This window comes from Hemiscyllium ocellatum, chromosome 2 (assembly GCF_020745735.1).
Source record: "Hemiscyllium ocellatum isolate sHemOce1 chromosome 2, sHemOce1.pat.X.cur, whole genome shotgun sequence".
NCBI classification, from domain to species: Eukaryota; Metazoa; Chordata; class Chondrichthyes; order Orectolobiformes; family Hemiscylliidae; genus Hemiscyllium; species Hemiscyllium ocellatum.
In genome coordinates, this window is record NC_083402.1 from 34,399,041 (window position 1) to 34,421,119 (window position 22,079).

At 42.7% G+C, this 22,079-nt stretch overlaps 1 protein-coding gene across 3 annotated transcripts in view; it reads right to left on the bottom strand.

Annotated features, from left to right (window-relative positions):
• tent2 (terminal nucleotidyltransferase 2) overlaps nt 1–22,079 on the bottom strand; it is a 97,468-nt gene that overhangs the window by 59,904 nt on the left and 15,485 nt on the right. For all 3 annotated transcript variants that reach the window (XR_009645967.1, XR_009645968.1, XM_060843516.1), the window contains exons 5-9: nt 21,311–21,425; nt 14,642–14,733; nt 14,468–14,531; nt 13,695–13,761; nt 9,225–9,301 (exon numbers count right to left, since the gene is read on the bottom strand). Coding sequence is in view for 1 of the 3 variants with exons in the window: in XM_060843516.1 (XP_060699499.1) it covers nt 9,225–9,301; nt 13,695–13,761; nt 14,468–14,531; nt 14,642–14,733; nt 21,311–21,425 (415 nt within the window). In the remaining 2 variants the exon portion in view is untranslated. The remainder of the gene's footprint in view (nt 1–9,224; nt 9,302–13,694; nt 13,762–14,467; nt 14,532–14,641; nt 14,734–21,310; nt 21,426–22,079) is intronic.

The window sequence follows — 22,079 nt, forward strand, 5'->3', positions numbered from 1 at the left end:
TAATCTATAATTGTAATTGACTTACGTCTTACACTTGAAGTTAAATTGAACACTCCTGATCTTACAGGTTTACCAATGTTTTAAATTTAAGGATTCATTGTTTTAATGGGTTCAGTACTTGTCAATGGGAATTCAAGTTCAGAAATGTATCCATATCTCTTTTAAAGAGTCAAGTAACACTGACTGAAAGTGCATTCTATATTCACACAAAAAAAAGACTCATTACCAACCAGTTTGTGCAAGGGACCCCTGATGGTTTACATTTTTTTTAGATTACTTTAATTAGATTACTTACAGTGTGGAAACAGGCCCTTCGGGGAAGTCCACACCGACCCGCCGAAGCGCAACCCACCCAGACCCATTCCCCTATATTTACCCCTTCACCTAACACTATGGGCAATTTAGCATGGCCAATTCACCTAACCTGCACATTTTTTGGAGTATGGGAGGAAAACGGAGCAACTGGAGGAAATGTGCAAACTCCACACAGTCAGTCGCCTGAAGTGGGAAATGAACCCGGGTCTCTGGCGCTATGAGGCAGCACTGCTAACCACTATGCCACCATGCCGCCCACAACCACTGTTTCTTGAGACACAAGGATGAGTTAAAGTTATTAATATGGGAGTTCAGAGCTGAGTTGAAAAATGTGGTGCTAGAAAAACAGCAGGCCAGGCAACATCAGAGGAGCAGGAGAATCAACATTTCGGGCATAAGCCCTTCTTCAGGAATGAGGCTGGTGTGCCAAGCAGGCTGAGATAAAAGTTGGGGGGGGGGGGGAAATTTGGGGGAGGGGCGCTGGGAATACGATAGGTGGAAGGAGGCGAGGGTGAGGGTGATAGGCCAGGGAGGGGGTGGGGGCGAAGAGGTCGGGAAGAAGACTGCAGGTCAAGAGGGTGGTGCTGAATCCGAGGGTTGGGACCGAGATAAGGTGGGGGGGGGGGGGGGGGGGGGGGGGGGAATGAGGAAGCTGGAGAAATCTACATTCACCCCTTGTGGTTGGAGGGTTCCTAGGTGGAAGATGAGGTGTTCTTCCTCCAGGCGTTGTGTGGCCAGGGTCTGGCGATGGAGGAGGCCAAGGACCTGCATGTCATTGGTGGAGTGGGAGGGGGAGCTGAACTGTTCAGCCACGAGGCATTTGGGTTGGTTGGTGCGGGTGTCCCAGAGGTGTTCCCTGAAACGTTCCGCAAGTAGGCGGCCTGTCTCCCCAATATAGAGGAGACCACATCGGATGCAGCGGATACAGTAAATGATGTGTGTGGAGGTGCAGGTGAATTTGCGACGGATATGGAAGGATCCATTGGGGCCTTGAAGGGAGGTGAGGGCGCAAGTTTTGCACTTCTTGCAGTTGCAGGGGAAGGTGCCGGGAGTGGAGGTTGGGTTGGTGGGGGGTGTGGACCTTACAAGGGAGTCGCGGAGGGAGTGGTCTCTCCTGAATGCTGATAGGGGTGGAGAGGGAAATATATCCTTGGTGGTGGGGTCTGTTTCTAGGTGGCAGAAATGACGGAGGATGTTACGATGTATCCGGAGGTTGGTGGGGTGGAAGGTGAGGACCGGTGGGGTTCTCTCCTGGTAGCAATTGGAGGGGCAGGGTTCAAGGGCAGAGGTGCAGGAAGTGGAGGAGATGCGGTGGAGAGTGTTGTTGACCACATCGGAGGGGAAATTGCAGTCTTTGAAAGAGGCCATTTGAGTTGTTCGGTGGTGGAACTGATCCTCCTGGGAGCAGATGTGGCGGAAGTGGAGGAATTGGGAATATGGGATGGCTTTTTACAGGGGGCAGGGTGGGATGAGGTGTAATCTAGGTAGCTGTGGGAGTCGGTCGGTTTGTAGCAAATGTCTGTGTTGAGTCGGTCGCTCGAGATAGAAATGGAGAGGTCTAGGAAGGGGAGGGAGGAATCTGAGACGGTCCAGGTAAATTTGAGGTCGGGGTGGAAGATGTTAGTAAAGTGGATGACCTGTTCAACCACCTCGTGGGAGCATGAGGTAGCGCCAATACAACCAATCATCGGTGCAGCAGAGGAAAAGGTGGGGGGTGATGCCAGTGTAGCTGCAGAAGATGGACTGTTCCACATATCCAACGAAGAGGCAGGTATAGCTGGGGCCATGTGGGTGCCCATGGCTACTCCTTTGGTTTGGAGGAAGTGGGAGGATTGGAAGAAGTTGTTAAGAGTGAGGACCAGTTCAGTCAGTCGAAGGAGGGTGTCAGTGGAAGGGTACTGGTTGGGTCGGCGGGAGACAAAGAAGCAGAGGGCTTAGAGGCCTTCGTGATGGGGGATGGAAGTGTATAGGGACTGGATGTCCATTGTGAAGACAAGGCGTTGGGGAACGGGGAAGCGAAAATCATGAGGTGGTGGTGTCCCGAACATAGGTGGGGAGTTCTTGGACTAAGGAGGACAGGACAGTGTCGAGGTATTGGGAGATGAGTTCGGTGGGGCAGGAGCAGGCTGAGACAATGGGTCGGCCGGGGCAGTCAGGTTTGTGGATTTTGGGTAGGAGGTAGAAACAGGCGGTGCGGGGTTGTGGGACTATGAGGTTAGAGGCAGTGGATGGGAGATCTCCTGAGGTGACAAGGTTATGGATGGTCTGGGAGATAATGGTTTGGTGGTGTGAGGTGGGGTCATGATCAAGGGGGCAATAGGAGGTGTCCGCGAGTTGGCATCTAGCTTCTGCGGTGTAAAGATCAGTGCGCCAAACTACCACTGCGCCTCCCTAGTCTGCTGGTTTGATGGGCAGGTTGGAGTTGGAGCGGAGGGAGTGGAGAGCTGCATGTGAGGGTGAGGGGTTAGACAAATTGAGGAGGTCAATGTCACGGCGGCAGTTGGATATGAAGTGATCGAGGGAGTGGACCCGGAAGCTGGTGTAGCGCAAGCTTACCTGGGTAGGCTTTCCCAATAAAGGTGCGCAGGAGAGGAACCCGATGCACAGGAGTAGTGCCTCCCACCTAATAAGACGACCCGTTGTGGTAAGCAGGTAAGTGCTGCATTTTGCTTGTTTTATTCTTTAGACCTAGTTTTTTTAAAGGTTACTTTTAGAGGGATGGCAGTGAAGGCAGTGCAATGTTCCTCTTGCAACATGTTTGAGGTGAGGGATGCCATGGTCGTCCCTGTTGATTACACTTGCAGGAAGTGCACTTATCTCCAGGTCCTCCAAGACAGTGTTAGGAAACTGGAGCTGGAGTTGGATGAACTTAGGATCATTCGGGAGGCAGAGGGGGTCATAGATCGGAGCTTCAGAGAAGTAGTAACTTCAAAGATTGCAGACAGATGGGTGACAGTGAGGGGGACTGGGAGAACGCAGCCAGTGCAGGAACTCCCTGCGGTCGTTCTCCTCAAGAACAAGTATACCGTTTTGGATACTTGTGGGGAACACTTACTGGGGTAAGCAATGGGATTTAGACCTCTGGCACGGAGCCTGTCCCCGTTGCTCAGAAAGGAAGGGTGGAGAAGAGCAGAGCAATAGTTATTGGGGACTCAATAGTTCAGGGCACAGACAGGCGGTTTTGCGAGGGCGAGAGAGACTCACGATTGGTATGTTGCCTCCCAGGTGCAAGGGTACGTGACATCTCTGATCGTGTTTTCCGGGTCCTTAAGGGGGAGGGGGAGCAGTCCGAAGTCGTGGTCCACATTGGCACCAACGACATAGGTAGGAAGAGGGATGAGGATGTTTCAGGGAGCTAGGTTGGAAGCTCAAAACCAGAACAAACAGAGTTGTTGTCTCTGGTTTGTTACCCGTGCCACGTGATGGAGAGTCGAGGAATAGGAGAGAGAACAGTTAAATGCGTGGCTACAGGGATGGTGCAGGAGAGAGGGATTCCAGTATCTGGATAACTTGAGTTCTTTCTGGGGAAGGTGGAACCTCTATAAAAAGGATGGTCTACACCTGAACCTGAGGGGCACCAGTATCCTTGGGGGGAGGTTTGCTAGCGCTCTTTGGGGGTGTTTAAACTAACTCTGCAGGGGCATGGGAACATGGACTGTAGCTTTAGGGTGCAGGACCTTGAGTGTAGGGAGGTTAGGAACATGGCATCAATCTTGAAGGACGGTGTCTGTAAACAGGAAGGTGGCTTGAAGTGTGTATACTTCAATGTGAGAAGTATACGAAATAAGGTGGGTGAACTTGCAGCGTGGGTTTGTACCTGGGATTTCGATGTTGTGGCTATTACGGAGACATGAGTAGAACAGGGACAGGAATGGCTGTTGCAGGTTCCAGGATATAAGTGTTTTAGTAGGCTCAGAGGTGGGGGTAAAAGAGGGGGAGGTGTGGCATTGCTTGTCAAGGATAGTATTACAGCGGTGGAAAGGACGATGGATGAAGACTCGCCATCTGAGGTAGTTTGGGCTGAGGTTAGAAATAGGAAAGGTGAAGTCACCCTGTTAGGAATTTTCTACAGACCTCCTAATAGTCCTAGAGACGTAGAAGAAAGGATTGCGAGGATGATTCAGGAGAAGAGTGAAAGTGGGGTTGTTATGGGGGACTTTAACTTTCCAGATATTGACTGGGAAAACTACAGCTCAAGTACGTTAGATGGGTCGGTGTTTGTCCAACGTGTGCAGGAGGGTTTCCTGACACAATATGTAGACAGGCCAACAAGAGGTGAGGCCATACTGGATTTGGTTCTGGGTAACGAACATGGCCAGGTGTTAGAATTGGAGGTGGGTGAGCACTTTGGGGATAGTGACCACAATTCGGTGACTTTTACTCTAGTGATGGAGAGGGATAAGTGTGCACTGCAGGGCAAGAGTTATACCTAGGGGCAGGGAAATTATGATGCGGTGAGGCATGACTTAGGATGCGTGGCTTGGAAAAGTAGGCTTCAAGAGAAGGGCACAATTGATATGTGGAGCTTGTTCAAGCAGCAGCTATTGAGTGTCCTTGTCAGGCAGGGAGAAAAGGGTCGTGTGAGGGAGCTGTGGTTTAATAAGGAATTGGAATCCCTTGTTAAAGGGAAGAGGGCGGCCTATGTAAAGATGAGGCGTGAAGGCTCAATTGGGGCGATTGAGAGTTATAAGGTAGCCAGGAAGGATCTAAAGAGAGAGCTAAGAGCAGCAAGGAGGGGATATGAAAAGTCCTTGGTTGGTAGGATTAGGGAAAACCCAAAGGCTTTCTATAGGTATGTCAGGAATAAAAGAATGACTAGGGTAGGAATAGGTCCAGTCAAGGATATTAGTAGGAAGTTGTGCGTGGAGGCTGAAGAGATTGGAGAGATACTGAATGAATACTTTTCGTCAGTATTCACTCAGGAACAGCACATTGTTGCCGATGTGAATACTGAGTCACAATTAATTAGAATGGATGGCTTTGAGTTATGTAGGGAAGAGGTGTTGGAAATTCAGGAAAGGGTGAAAATAGATAAGTCCCCTGGGCCTGATGGCATTTATCCTAGGATTATCTGGGAAGCAAGGGAGAAGATTGCAGAGCCATTGGCCTTGATTTTTATGTCCTCGTTGTCTACAGGAATAGTGCCAGAAGACTGGAGGATAGCAAATGTGGTTCCCTTGTTCAAGGGGAGTAGGGATAACCCTAGTAACTATAGGCTGGTGAGTCTTACCTCTGTTGTGGGCAAAGTCTTAGAGAGAATTGTAAGGGATAGGATTTATGAAAATCTGGATAAGAATAATGTGATCAAGGATAGTCAACATGGTTTTGTGAAGGGCAGGTCGTACCTCACAAACCTTATTGAATTCTTTGAGAAGGTGACTAAGGAGGTGGATGAGGGTAAAGCGGTAGATGTGGTGTATATGGATTTTAGTAAGGCGTTTGATAAGGCTCCCCATGGTAGGCTACTGCAAAAAATACAGAGGTATGGCATTGAGGGTGTGTTAGAGGCTTGGATTAGGAATTGGCTGGCTGGAAGAAGACAGAGGGTAGTAGTCGATGGTAAAGGTTCATCTTGGAGTGCAGTTACTAGCGGTGTTCCGCAAGGATCTGTTTTGGGACCATTGCTGTATGTCATTTTTATAAATGACCTGGAGGAGGGGTTAGAAGGTTGGGCGAGCAAGTTTGCAGATGATACGAAAGTCGGTGGAGTTGTTGACAGTGAGGAAGGATGTGGCAGGTTACAGTGGTATATAGATAAGTTGCAGAGCTGGGCAGAAAAGTGGCAAATGGAGTTCAATGTAAGTGTGAAGTGATTCACTTGGTAAGAGTAACAAGAAGATGGGGTACCGGGCTAATGGTCGGATACTTGGTAGTGTGGATGAGCAGAGGGATCTTGGTGTCCACGTACACAGATCTCTGAAAGTTGCCACCCAGGTAAATAGTGCTGTGAAGACGACATATGGCCTACTGGCTTTTATTGGTAGAGGAACTGAGTTCCGGAGTCCTGAGATCATGTTGCAGTTGTAAACGACTCTGGTGCGGCTGCGTCTGGAGTATTGTGTGCAGTTTTGGTCGCCATACTATTGGAAGAATGTGGAGACACTGGAACGGGTGCAGAGGAGGTTTACCAGGATGTTGCCTGGTATGGTAGGAAGATCATATGAGGAAAGGCTGAGGCACTTGGGGCTGTTTTCATTGGAGAAAAAAGGTTTAGGGGTGACTTGATAGAGGCGAACAAGATGATTAGGGGTTTAGATAGGAGGGTTGACAATGAGAATCTTTTTCCACGTATGGAGTCAGCTATTACGAGGGGGCATAGCTTTAAATTAAGGGGAGGTAGGTATAGGACAGATGTTGGGGTAGGTTCTTTACTCAGTGAGTTGTGAGTTCATGGAATGCCCTGCCAGTAGCAGTGGTGGACTCTCCCTCTTTATGGGCATTTAAACGGGCATATGGAGGATAGTGGGCTAGTGTAGGTTAGGTGGGCTTGGGTTGGCACGACATCGAGGGCCAAAGGGCCTATACTGCGCTGTATTTTTCTATGTTCTATGAGGGCGGGTAAGAGGCCAGCATGGGGTGTCCAGGTGGATGGGGTGTGTTGGAGATGGGAGAAGGGGTCATCAGAGGGTGGGCAAGAGTGCTTGTTGAAGAAGTAGGCACGGAGGCGAAGGTGGCGGAAGAAATACTCTATATCTCGCCGTGTGTCGAACTCATTGATCCAGGAGCATGGGGGATGAAGGTGAGGCCTCTGCTGAGGACTGATCGTTCATTCTCAGAGAGGAAGAGGTCTGGAGGGATGGTGAAAATACGGCAGGGCTGGGAGCTAGGACCTGGTGTGGGGCTGGAGCTGGGAGTGGGGGCGGAGTTCAGAGCTGAGTTCTGTTGAAGGACCGTGCAAACATGAACAAGATTTTCATCTTGCATCACGTACCTTTACTAACTAAACCTCAAAAACATTCGGTTTCAAAACCAGTTAATAATGAATTAATGTTTAACATGCACAATATTTCTCTGCTTGCTATTTTAATGGAAGAATTAATTGACTTTTGTAAATAAAAGTCAGAGGCATTTGAATAGACTTAAAATGTATGAACATGCCAAATATCAAGAGCAGTAGAAGTTAGTCCAAATTGCTCAATTAATCCTGATTGATTGATTAATTTCCAGTGCAAGATTATAAATCATTTAAAAAGAAAACTGACACAAAGCATAATTTATAAAAACATTTGACACAAGCTAAATGTTGTGCGCCTGAGTGAGCAATGACTGAGCTTGCATTACGGGCTATGAAATCCATTATCTTATATATTATTGTCACTTCAATTTTATCGTCAACCACCATCAGATATGGAAAGGGCTCACTACCTGGTTAATAAGTATCTGCCAAAATTATAGAAAATATTGGACTGCTGCATGAAACACCAACAAAACCAATGATTTAATTTTATTTTTTTAAGAATTATTAATCCTAAATTTGTCTTTGGTTAGAACAAGTATATTCCATTATCCTACCTTTCCAAGTTAACTTAAAATTAGCATCCATAGACTTAACATTATTTTCAGTTATGCTGTTTCACATCTTATTGGTTCTGATGACAATTATCCTCCACTGAATAGATTAATATTTATCATTTTAACTCTACTAAAACATCAAGGTATTTCCTAGTTTCATCATATTTTGCATGGTATTCAAATGTGTGTCAACCAGGTTTCCTTCACATCCTAGCTATACAATTCCTTACTTCAAAATTTTGTGTTATTTGCTTTATTTGTTCAACTCATTTTGTACATTTAGGATTTGCTTCCTCAAATTTAACTATCCTTCACATTTTTCTTTGATCGATAAAGATAATCACTGCATCAGATTTGTTTTTCTTAATGTCCAAGATATTTGTATACATGAAGTGGAGCAGTTCAAAACAGTAAACCTCAGTGTTCTACTTGTACTCCAACCAAGTGCATCCCAAACATCTCTGAAGAGTACACATCATTTTCTATCCCTTCAGTCATCTTCCAAACTCACTCAGGATCAGTTTTGAATCAAGGTTAACACTCCAGTGTAACATTGTTCAGCGGTCCGGTTTTTCAGGTGAAATTAAACTGAATTCCTGCCTGCTCTTCATGTCGGCATAAAAATCCACTAGCACCAATTCAAAGAGCAGCAGGGAAATTAGCCAGGTGGTCTTGACCAATATTCTTAATTCAATCAACATCACGTTATATGGTCATTACCACACTGCAATTTGTGGGATATTCTGTAGTTAAAAATGGTGCTATATAAATACATGTCACTCATTTTCCTCTAATGTGAGAATGCTACACCCATCGTTTGAGTGAGAGGAAGAGAATACAACATGACAATATACAGGCATTGTGCCCCAACATTCACGTTCGTCGGCCTTACACAAAGTGATCTAAAACTGCTAAATTTATTGCAATCTTACAAATTGGAATGCAAGTTAATCCAGCATAAGAAGTCTCATCAGCCTGCATGGTAACTTTCCAAGCACCAAAATGGAAATGCAGAACATTTTACAGAGGAACTTCGATTATCCGAAGGACATGGGCGGGCAGTATTTCATTCGGTTAACCAAATTTCAAGTAATGGAATGCCGGACAACATAGTTGAACCGATCTTGCCAGGTTATCAGACATTCAGATAATCGAATGCTGGATAATCGAGGTTCCTCTGTACATGGTTTCAGTGAACCCTCTAATTTGGATCTGAGTGACAATGAATAATTCATGCATAACAAAGAACAAGAGCTTATTTTTAAGTTTTGCTGAATGTTTAAACATACCAAGAATACTTACAAGTCAGCCAGTTTTCTAGGTCATGTGACAGAATCAAATTAAAGTTTGACATCTGGATAGCAGGGTGATGTGCTATATGCAGGTACAATACTTACTATATGCATAGCTTCTCAGTAGGAATGTATTTCTTATTCCCACAACATTGTTTACATTCAAGTCAAACTCCACACCACTGAAAATGCAAAAAGTCAACAATTAGAAGTTGAACATTTGTTTTCAAAATTCACTGGATTCAAGAGATTCCTGAAGAGTGAAATGTTGTTTAAGCAACTGTGATTGGATTGTTAAAGGGCTCGGGAAACATTCAATTCCTACACAGTTATGGTTATCCGATTTACAGGTCACATACCGTTATATTGAAACATCTACATCCAAATATTTAGAACAATGTAACTTGTTAATAAAACAGTGATTATTGTCCAAAACACTTTGCTAGCTAAGATCTATGGGGTGGCATGGTGGCTCAGTGGTTAGCACTACTGCCTCACAGTGCCAGGGACCTGGATTTGATTCCCACCTTGAGCGACTGTCTGCGTGGAGTTTGCACATTCTCCCAGTGTTTGCATGGGTTTCCTCCCACAGTCCAAAGACGTGCAGGTTAGGTTAACTGGTCATGCTAAATTGCCCACAGAGTTAGGTGCCTAAGTCAGGGGCAAATATGGGGAATGGGTCTGAGTGGGTTACTCTTTGGAGGGTTGGTGTGGACTAGTTGGGCCGAAGGGCCTGTTTCCACACCGTAGGGAATCTAACCTATATACAAAATCTGTATATACAAACAAACATTCTATATACATAGAATTTCAGAAAGCTTTAATAAGGATAAATGATGGAGTCATCGTATTGGGATCTCATTTTTAAAAAAAATAATTCGTGGGATGTGGGCCTCACTGGCTAAGCAGAATTTATTGCTTATCCATAAGTACCTTAGCAAAGGCATTACTGAGCTGTTCTCTTGAATTGCTGCAGTACCTTGGCTGTCGCGTTGTTTGGAAAGGAGCTCCAGGATTTTGTCTCATTGATAATGCAGGAACAGCAATATAGTTTCAAGTCAGGATGCCATGACTTAGAATGAAACTTGTAGGTGTTTCCACATTTCTGTTGCCCTTGCCCATGATCGAAGTCATGGGTTTGGAAAGTGATGTCAGAACAGCCTTGGTTAGATATTGCAGTACATCTTATTGACGGCTCACACTGCTACCTCTGTGCATTGGGGGGGGGTGAGGTTCTAATCAATTGATTTGTTTCATCTTGGATACTGTCAAGCTACTCTAGTGTTTTAGGAGCGATGTTCATCCAGGCAAGTGGGGTGAACACACAGCGAATAAAAATAATGACTAGCTTTACAAGAGAGAATCACTGAGACAAAGACAAGTTTATTTTCTAAATGAAAAGATAAATTGCACAAAAAGTTTATTCTATTAATTCACGGGAAATTAGGCATGGCTGGCTCAGACAGCATTTATTATCCACCTGGGGTTGCTCTCAAAGATGGGGTCAGCAAGCTGCTTTCTTTAATTGCTGCAGTCTATTGGTGGAAGTACACCCACAATGGAGTCCCCAGATTTTAACCCAGCAATACTGAAGGAATCGTGATCTATCTCAGGAGATGAGTCTGTAGGATCCCTAGCATAAGACCTGATCTTATAGCCACAGTATTTGTTGGAATAGTCCAGTTCAGTTTATGGTCAATAGTAACCTCGAAGATGTTGACAGTGGGAGATTCAAACACAATGTTGTTATTGAACATCAAGGGGCGATGGTCAGATTCTTTCTTGTTGGAGACGGTCAATACCTGGCACTTGTATGGTACCAATGTCACTTGCCACTTGCCAGCCCAAACCTGGATATTGTCAGTTTCCTTATGCGATTGAACATGGACTGCTTCAGCATCCAAAGAGTCATCAATGGTGCTAAACATTGTTGCAAATTTGTACTTTTGACCTTACGAAGGAGTGAAGGTCATTGACAAAGCTGCTGAAGATGGTTGGGCTCCGAACACTATCCTGAGGAACTTCTGCAGAGATGTTCAGGATTGGAGATTACGGATCTCCATCAATCCCCTGGTTTTGTTCAAGAATGGTCTCCAACCAGCAGGGAGTTTCCCAATTCCCAAGTTCCAGTTTTCCTTGGAGCTCCTTCAGGCCACATTCAGTCAAATGCAACCTTCATGTCAAGAACAATCACTCACTTCATCTCATCCCCAGAAGTTAGCTCTTTTGCCCAAATATGAACTATGGTTATAATGACATCAGGAGCGGAATGGTCCTCATAGAAACCAAACTGAGCATCAGTGAGCAGGTTATTACAAAGCAAATGTTGTGGGATCAATCTGCTGATGATGCTTTTTAATATTTTACTGATGATCAAGCATCATACAAAGCAGAGTGGGAGATTCGTTTCCAGCCAAATGATCACAAAAACAACAGGTCATATAGTCTTTGTGCCATAAATTCTTTGGATACAGCCTCAGACAACGAAAACAGTAACCAGATCATATTTGCTCCCCCCCAAATTGGAAGTTATGCCGATGTTTGTGTGACTTCTCCAATTAAACTAGAGCACAGAATTCCTATCTCAATAACTATAAAGGGTTGCAGACTTTTCCTGTTAATTATTGTCCTCTATTAGAATTGATACCAACAATAAGAAAAAACAATAATTTGTGCAGTAACGGTATGAGAAACTTTGACAAAGCTCCCTAGGGAAATGTTCTTAGGAGCTCTCCCTGAATGATTGGGAGCACTTATTTTAGGTGGAAGTTAAAAGAGCAACAAAGGATTTATCAGCAATGTTGCAATAGATGGCTGTGTGTGGGGGAAATCATATTTCACTAACTTGTCTGAATTTTTTTTAAAAGAGGTGACAAAGATGATTAATGAAGGCAAAGCGGCAAACATCGCCTACATGGACTTCAGCAAGACATTCAACAAGGTTCCGCATGGTAAAATTATTAGCAAGGTTAGATCACATGGAATCCAGGGAGAGATAGCCAATTGGACACAGAATTGGCTTGAAGGTAGGAAACAGAGGGAGGTGGGAGGGGGTTGCATTTTGGACTGGAGGCCTGTGACCAGCGGTGTGCTGCAAGGGACAGTGATGGTTCCACTGCTTTTCGTCATTTACATAAATTTTCTGGATGTGAATAGAGGAGGTATAGTTGGTAAGTTTGCAGATGACATCAAAATTGGTGGGATAGTGGACAGTGAAGAAGGTGGAGAGTAGAGTGGAACCTTGATCAGATGGGCCAATGGGTCAAGGAGTAGCAGACAGTTTAATTTAGATAAATAGGAGGTGCCGTATTTTGGTAAGGCATACCAGGGTAGGACTTATACTGTTAATGGTGGGCCCTGGAGAGCGTTGATGAACAAAAGGACCCAGGGTTACAGCTACATAGTTCCTTGAAAGTGGCATCATAGATAGATAGGTGGTGAAGGTGGCATTTTTTTGCCTTCATTGGTCAGTGCATTGAGTATAGGAGTTGGGACGTCATGTTGTGGCAGGATGTTGGTTCGGCCACTTCTAGAATATTGCGTTTAATTCTGGTCTCCCTGCTCCAGGAAAAATGTTGTTGAACTTGAAAGGGTTCAGAAGAGATTTTCAAAGAGGTTGTCAGGATTGAAGGGTTTGAGCTAGAGGGACAGGCTGAATAGGCTGGTCTTTGTTTCTTTGGATCATTGGAGGCTGAAGGGTGGTGATCTTTCAGAGGTTAATAACGTCTGAGGGGCATAGATAGGGTCAATAGCCAAGGTTTTTCTCCTCCAACATAGGGGAGTCCAAAGCTAGAGTGCATAGGTTTATGGTGAGAGGGGAAAGATTTAAAAGGGACACGAGGGACAACATTTTCATACAGAGGGTGCTGCACGAATGGAATGCCACAGGATGCAGTGGTGGCTGGTACAATTAGAACATTTAAAAGGTACACGAATAGGAAGGGTTTCAGAGGGATATAGACGAACATGATCAGTTTAGGATATTTGGTCAGCATAGACGAGTTGGACTGGAAGGTCTGTTTCTGTGTTGTTTAACTCTGATTCTATGACTGATTAGGAAACACAAACACTGTTCTAAATTAATGAATCCACAAATGACACTGTTGAAATACATTCCAATGAAACTAATTAGTCATCCAAATTTAATCTGGTCTGTGATGGCTGTATTTGTGAAAACTTTTAGATTAAAAATCAATACACTGCTCTATAATTATGTTTTAGCCTAGAGACAGCTTCAACTCAATATAATCAGCCTTTATTCTTATGTTTTGCAGAACCAGTCTCATCCAGATGTCAGTCATCTAAATCAGTGTTCCAGTATCAAAGCATCTCACGCATGAATACAAAACAGGCAACAGAAAACAGTATTTCAAAACTAAAAAGTAAATTTTTTTAAGCAAATTTAACAATTTGGTAAAGCTACAAATCTAGTTATTTTTAAAAAGTGGTCGCAGTGAAATCCAAAGTTAAATGCCATGATTTATCATGATTGATACAGTGCAAATTTAGAAGGCAAAAATCTGCATTAATGTTCATAATGGAATGGCTCTCAGCAGAAGTCACTCAATTACATACCTGACTTTATCCCTGAATTTTACTATTGGCACTTTTGCTCGGATCAGTTGAGGTCTGTCAATGTAAGCTGTAAATAAAAATTTAAAACTCAATCTATCTGGAGATAGCGGCCCCCAGTAACCTCCAGAGAATAAACAGTTTAGGCATCCTGTACAAGACATGCAAATTTTCTGCAGGGCAACATGAAGCAGAGAAAAGGTTTTCAGCCAAATCCTGCCATATAATCTGTGGCTAAAACGTAAGCCAGAGCCCTTCCTTCTTTTCCCTGCCTGTAAGGAAACATCAGGCATCTGTAATATGTTAAATGTTCCCCACCCCAACTAATTAAACAGAGGAAATTACCATGACAAATTCACACCACATACTCTGGTGAAATATCAAATACCAATCTTCTTTATCCAAATTTAAGAACAGAAATTGCAACATGGAAACAGATGGTTCAAAACAATCTATTGTGGTGTTTATGATCCACACAAGCAATTGCCCTAATCCAAAATGCCTGGCCCTTTTTCATACCGCCTTATTTTATTACACCTAACTAAGCCATTATTAAATGCTATCATATGCTGCACCAAGACGTCGCAAAACAGCATGAACTCCACCACAGTAATGGGGCCACAGAGCTCTAAGCTGTGTTCCTGCTCTCAGTTCTCACTCAGGGGTCAGAATCATTGTGAAGCCTTGAAAAGGGATCACGGAGTGAAAATGTTTGGGAAGTATTGTTCCACACACTATATCACCAAAAAGCACAATAACTTCAAAGAGTAACTTACATAATCTGTAGAAAAGTTGTTGAACTAAACTTAGTATGTGACATGCTTCATTCCTTTGATTGATCTGCAAGAATAAATTTAAAAATCCCTTTCAATATAGCAATTGGCTAGATATAGCAATATTTGACAAAAAAAATGATAAGCTATAAGTGATTTAAAAAAAAACAAACATACCGGCTCCTCCTTTAGCACAAGGCACAGATCTGCATCACTGTAACGAGTACCAAAGCCATTCAGTGAAGAACCAACCAAATACAACTTGGTTTCTGGAGAGAGAAAAAAAAATGTACAAATGGCCAAGAATGTTTCCAACTATAAAGGTGCTTGTTACCTCAGTTTGACACCGCAACTTTCCTTTCTATTTTGCAATCATTCCTGTTACATATCAGGGTCAAAGTTAAACAGAATACAGGAACAAATTACTGTAGATGCTAGAATCTGTACTGAAAACAACAAATGCTGGGGATCACAGCAGGTCAGGCAGCATTCATGGAGAGAGAGCAAGCTAACGTTTCAAGTCATCTAGACTCGAAATGTTAGCTTACTCTCTCCATGGATGTTACCTGATCCTGTGATCTCCAGCATTTGTTGATTTCAAAGTTAAGCAACAATTTTTTTTTTAAACAATAAAAAGTGACGATTATTCGAGTGAAAGTTTACATATTTAGGATATGATCTACCAACAGTTTCAATCATCATAAAAAAGGAACCCCAATCAAAAGGTGGACATTAAATATGCTGTATTGTCTCTTCCCTTTTCTGCTGTTGCAAAGTCCATGCCCAGTAAAGGATTAGTTTTATACCTGTAAAACCCCCCCCAACTCAATGAATTTGGGCTATGACATGACGTTGAACTCCGCTTACCTTGCCTTCACCTCTGTCTCACATATTTGGACAGGAGTCTTCTCCCTAACATACAAAGTGTGTGGTCTCTAATACTCTCCTTTCACCCAAACTTTTAATTTTGGTTATTTACCAGCTCGTTAATAGTTCTCAATGTAGGGAGCAATACATCTGTTGCCTTAACTTTGCTGTTCCCCACACCCATTCAAACCCCTCTTCTTCTGAACATGCAGCATTCCATTCTTCTAGGTCTAACCCTGACTTTGTTTTCAAATATGCTGATAAAAGGGCTTCTGATGGCAGCATTCCTCGCAGAAGCTGAATGCCAACTCGCAGACACCTTCCATCTACCCGTGGATCATGAGCCCACTAGTGAACACCAAGGACCGTCAGTGACCTCATCTCTGGGAGATCTCTCTTCCACTGCTTCCCCCAAAGTCCCTAACCTTGCATTGTCGCTTCTACATTTTCTCCCCAAAATCTACAAACAGGACAGCCTTCGCAAACTCTGTTTGAGACTATTCCTGCTCCAAAACTTTATTTAATAATTTCTTGACTCAATCCTTTTCCTCTTGTTCAGTCTCTTCCCACTTACATTCATGACACTAACAATGGTTTAACTCAATTTCACAATTTCCCGTTTTCTGGCCGAGCTGCCTCCTCTTCACAATGAGTTTCCAACCATTTACAGATTCACTCTCAGGATAGTCTAAAGATTCTCCACTTCTTACCTGAAAAGAAACCTGAACCATCCACCACCAACCCCCTTCCCTGGCTAAGCCTGTTCTCACTTTGAACAACTCTTCCTTTAAAGTGTCTCGCTATCTCCAAGTCTTGGTATGGATACCTGCATGAGCCCCAGTTTTGTTTCGCTTTGTCAAGTATTCGGAACATTCCTGGTTCCAGTCCTACTTGGGGTCCCCATCCACAATGCTTTCTCCAATATACCGATGAGGTCATCTGTACTGCTTCCTGCTCTTGTCCAGAACAGAAAAATGAATCAGTTTGGTTTCCAATTTCCATCCTCCTCTCACTTTCACTTTGGCTATATCTGACACTTTTTTTTAGATTAGATTAGACTTACAGTGTGGAAACAGGCCCTTCGGCCCAACAAGTCCACACCGACCCGCCGAAGCGCAACCCACCCATACCCCTACATTTACCCCTTACCTAACACTACGGGCAATTTAGCATGGCCAATTCACCTGACCCGCACATCTTTGGACTGTGGGAGGAAACCGGAGCACCCGGAGGAAACCCACGCAGACACGGGGAGAACGTGCAAACTCCACACAGTCAGTCGCCTGAGTCGGGAATTGAACCCGGGTCTACAGGCGCTGTGAGGCAGCAGTGCTAACCACTGTGCCACCGTGCCGCCCTAAAAGAAGTGAAACAAAAGAACTTCTCTTCCCTTCCTTGATTTCTGTTTCTATTTCTGGGGATAGGTTATCCAACAGTATTCATTGTAAAACATCAGCAGCTCCCAGTTATCTCAAACTACGTCACACCTTGCCTCCTCTAAGATCTTTTTTCCATTCTCCTACTTTCTTCATCTCAATTAAATCTGTTTCAATTATGCCACCTTCCACCTGTAATATGACTTTTTTTCCTTCAACTGAGGATTCCCACCCTCCCAAGGCTGACAGTTCTCAATCATACCTGATATCTCTCTCAAACTTAGGCCTTCATCCCTTCCTCTCCCTCCCAGAAAAATGGAGTTGCCCTGGTCTTCACTTATCACCTCACCAGTCTGAATTCCAAAGATCAACCTCTGGCACTTCTACCAACAGGAGCAGGACCAAACAGATCTTCCCTTTCTCGGTCAGCATTCTGTAGCGACTATCCATTTCACAACACCCCAGCCCACTCCATCATCACTCTGAACACATCATCTTTCACCCTTGGCACTTTCCCATGCAATTGTAGATGGTGCAGATTTGTCCATTCACTACCTCTCTTCTCATTGTCAAATGTCCCTGAAACACCTTTCACTTTGAAGTGTATTTTAGTGCAATCATTGCTTATAATGTGGTCTCCTTTATATTGGTGAGACCAAACACAGAACTGAGTAGATGCTTTTAAGATTACATCCACTCTGTCCAAAAGAATGACTCTGATCTTCCAGCTGCTTGCCAGTTGAATAAATTATCACGCTCCTATGCAAACATTTCAATTCTGCACCTGCTACAGTGTTTCAAAGCACAACATAAGTTAGAGGAACAACATCTCATTTTCTCCTGAAGCACTTTGCAGCCTCTAGACTCAATACTGAACTCTGCAACTTCAAAGCATAATGTCTTTTCCTTATACAGATAAACACACATGGACAACCACATTTCTGTCACGTTAACTTTGTTCTCAGTTGAGTGGTTCCATTTTATGCCTTCATTTGCACCCATTTTACATCTCTATCTTTCCTTCACCATCATTAGTAATCCCTTGGTCTTTGACTCCGACAGCCTCCAAAATCTATTCCACTTGCTTCTCCACCACTTCTGTCTACATCATTTTCCAATCCATTTCAGTTCTGAACAGCCATATCAGAATGGAAACAGGTTCTCTACCCAGACACTGCCAGACTTGCTGAGTTCCTCCAAATGCTTACGTTTTTACTTCAGATTTCCAGCATCTGTGGTGTTCTATTTCATTTGTGCTGGCTCTTAATTGGCAATGCTTTTCAGAGTACAAAGATTTCACTCTAGTGACAATACCTGATATTCTTCATTCATTCGAAAAATATTTCTTCAAGAGCAGTTATTCATACTTATTTCCACCTTCCAACAACATCCCTGATTCAAGTTATCTGCTGCTATCAACCACGTCTCATACTCCAAAGCTGACTATTCCAAGGCACCTGGGGTTCTCTTTCCACACTTTACCCTCTGCAACTTGAGGCTATTCAAACTTATTAACTTTATCATTAACAAGTCCCAAATCATCCACCTCCTGATCACACTGGTTCAGTGACTAATGTAGCTCCTAGAATTGAATATTTATGTCTGTGTTTTCAAATCCTTTCATATCCTTGCAAAGTCTAATTTCTGTAATCTCCTCCAATCCCAAAGACATGAAAGATCTCTGGCTCATCTAATTCTGGCCTTTTGTGCATTTTAAACTGTTGAAAAGTGCTACTTGGCAGACGTGATGGTGGAAACTTAAATACAAATGCGCTGTAAACACATTTGCATGGTGACAACACAATATACATTAGAAATTAAAATCCCTCCACAATAGCATTATCCTACAAATACCATACTTGATGTGCATGAATGCCAGCCAGAATATTTGAAACTTTCAATTCATACATAATTTTTCTGATTAGCAACAAGGAAGGCTACAAAAGGTAGTGGTGTTGTAAAACTAAAAGCTCAACTATTGACAACCATGTACCACTCAGGATTGCCGGAAAACCCCATCCACTTTGCTAACGCCCTTGAGGAAGAAAGTCTGTCACCTTTACCTGATCTGGCCTCCACGTGACTCCAGATCCACATGAATTTAGTTGACTCTTAATTAGCTTCTGGGAAATTGGTCATAGGCAATAAATGTCACCCAAATCAGTAAAGGCTACATCCCATGAACAAATTAAAAAAACTTCCATCAAAGTTGTTGCAGTAATAGCAGTATCTGCTTAATCCTGTAATAGTGGCGAAAGTCCACCTAGCCAACTACAACTAAAAAAATTACTATGACTAAGTACGAGCAATGTGACATACAAAGGAGGTATACATACATTCACCTGGTCATGCATTTTATTTCTTTTGCACATTAAGTAGACAGAAGTATTTAAAATTGTAATAGACTAGAACAAATAAAAGGAACTGCTTCCAATGCCTGAAGAATCGAAAATTAGGGAGTATGCATTTAAGGGAATAGTAGACTGGAAGCCACAAAGAAAAATGTTTTCACAATGAAGAGTTAGGTTTTGAAAGACATAACCATCAGATGATGCAAAATTATTTAGCAGCAACCTTTAAAGAAAATTAGGTAAAAACTCAAAGTGAGAAGAACTATAGAAGTATGTGGAAGACTAGGGGCATGGAACTAACTGGACAGCTCTTCTAAAGAGCTGCAAAAGACTCACTGGGCCAAACTGCCGCTTTTTAAAATCTATATTACTTTATAAATTGGAAATAAATCTGATCCAAGAGTTTTAGGCTGTTTGAATTTTTAGTATGGTATTTCCCACATTTTTGGGGTGAAGCAAAAATCAAAGTAAATGTCTAACCCACATGATCTGAACACTAACTAAAAATAACTGGCTCCTGGTCACATTCTTATGCATTTTATACAAGGGCACAGGGTTTGGAACCTCAAAAAAGCGCCTCCACTAATAAAATTATCCCAGCCCCCATAGAGAAAGCCCAGAGCATGCCCCAGTAAATTTGAAGAAAAATATTTAATTGTTTCATTATAACCATTTGCTTATGTCCTGATGTTTTACCCCTAACATGAATTAATTGATCATTGTTTGGTGGAATCAGAACCTCTGATGAAGGACATCAAACTGAAATCATTTACTATGCTTTCCTTTCTCTCTCTCAGGATGCTGTTTGATTTCTTTACTTTTTCTGATTTCTAATGCCAGCAGTATTAAGTTCTATGCGTCTTCAAGCTGTATGTCATTTTAAATATAGCCTCTCAAAAGGCTATATCCATAAATACTTTAACCTAGCTTTTCTTAAAAATAAAGTGGTTTTGTTTTTCAACTACATAATACTCGTATAGTCACTATAAATAAATCCAACATGTAAGGGAGCAAAATTACAATAGAAGGTAACAAAACTACTATAGGAAACTTGATAACCATTTACAACCATACCAGTCTCAGGTCTCAAGCAAATTTCTCAAATGAAATAACACAATGATCAGTTAATTTATATTAGAAGAAACACATCAGGAAATAAGTAGGTAGGTATAATCTTGCAATTAAATATTTTTCATCAAATTTACTGGGGTCATTGATTCTTAAGTTAACTTAGCACCATGATATTTTTAATTTTTAAAAAGTCAAAATTTTGTTGGTATTGCCTTGTCAGCTCTGACACTGATCAGTTGATATGCTGAATGTTGTTAATTCCTTAAAAACTGGTGGGTTGCAGTCAGGTCAGATGTTTAAATTCAAAAATGAAACAAATCAAATCACCAGAAATTCACCCATTTTCAATTTTGAAACAGATGGAACTTGTGGACCTGGACCAAACCACCTGTAAGGGGTGTACTGGTTATTCATGTATGCATTAATTTTTACACACATTCTATTTTTAAACACTCATCTGTTTTGTTTCCCCGGGCAGCATAGTGGCTCAGTGGTAAGCACTGCTGCCTCTCAGCACCAGGGACCCAGGTTCGATTCCCACCTTGAGCGACTGTCTGTATGGAGTTTGCACATTCTCTCCATGTCCGTGTGGGTTTCCTCCAGGTGATCCGGCTTCCTCCCACAATCCAAGAGATGTGCAGGTCAGGTGAATTGGCCACGCTAAATTGCCCATATAGTGTTAGGTGCATTAGTCTGGGGTAAATATATAGGGTAGGGGAATGGGTCCAGATGGGTTACTCTTCAGCGGGTCAGTGTGGACTTGTTGGACCAAAGGGCCTGTTTCCATTTTGTATGGAATCCAATCTAATCTCAGCTAAAAAGGAGGTGAAGGAGGAGTAAATCCTCAAAGTAAAGACCTTTACAGCACAGAGACCAAAGTGATCAATTTCCTCTACGCCCAATGAGCCAAGCAATAAACTACCAAATTTTCACCTATACTCAGCCATCAGCACCCCTACTCCACCCCAACAACCCCCAGTTCTCGGGTAAATTAAGCTGTAACTTTGTGCCGCAGGATTCTCTCTCCCACTGCCACATTTGACAGAAGAAGCCAGTGTGCAGGAAAGCTACAGAATAAAGAGAACGTGAGGAAATTCTTCATTTTCAACAGCCTTCTTCAATACCACCCCATTCCGTCCTTCAAGCTAAAATCCAGATTAACAAAAGAGCAATCAACTTACGTGGAAATATCCGTTGGAGTTCTCTCTGAATCTGTGTGCGGCATAGATCCTTTTTTTCTAGATCAATTGACTGTTGTTGACAGTTGCAGAACAGGTCCAAAACTTGTTGACTCAACTGAAAATAAAGCCAGTCAAAAGACCACATACATTACATACCCTCAAGAAGTGAAATTTCTGAAATTCTTTTTGAATACAATGCGCTTAAACTGATCACTCTTTATCTAAAACCAATCCCTGGAACCTGTCAAATAGATTGTTTTATCATACTGCAGCACTTTATTAACCTTTCTGCATTTTTAAAAGTTATTTATGGAATGCAGAACAAACACACCTATTTTAGCTTTTACTCTCATTTTAAAACTCCAAGTAGTAGTTTTTGATGAATAGCTGAGGCAAGTGCCGAGTACAGGCATAACTTATTCTTAGAATGAAGTTCAACATGTACAAAAGATAATAAACTTCATACAAAAATTTTCACAGGCATTGATCCAAAACCAAAGTACATACTGGTGGTTCCTAAGTTCCTGTCTGTCTCTTTCAATTACGTTTTTTAATTTCTCTAATCAGATTTTCACCAATCTCAAAAGCAGACCAAGAAGTCACATTCAACAGCATCTAGCTCGAATTGTGAGCAAATATTATTTCCCACCAGGGAATTATTTGCTACACACAGGTACAGAATCTTGGCAATTACATATGGAACTAAATACAGAACCAGTGAACATCACCACATTTAACCTTATGATACACGGAAGGCCTGCAGCACTAC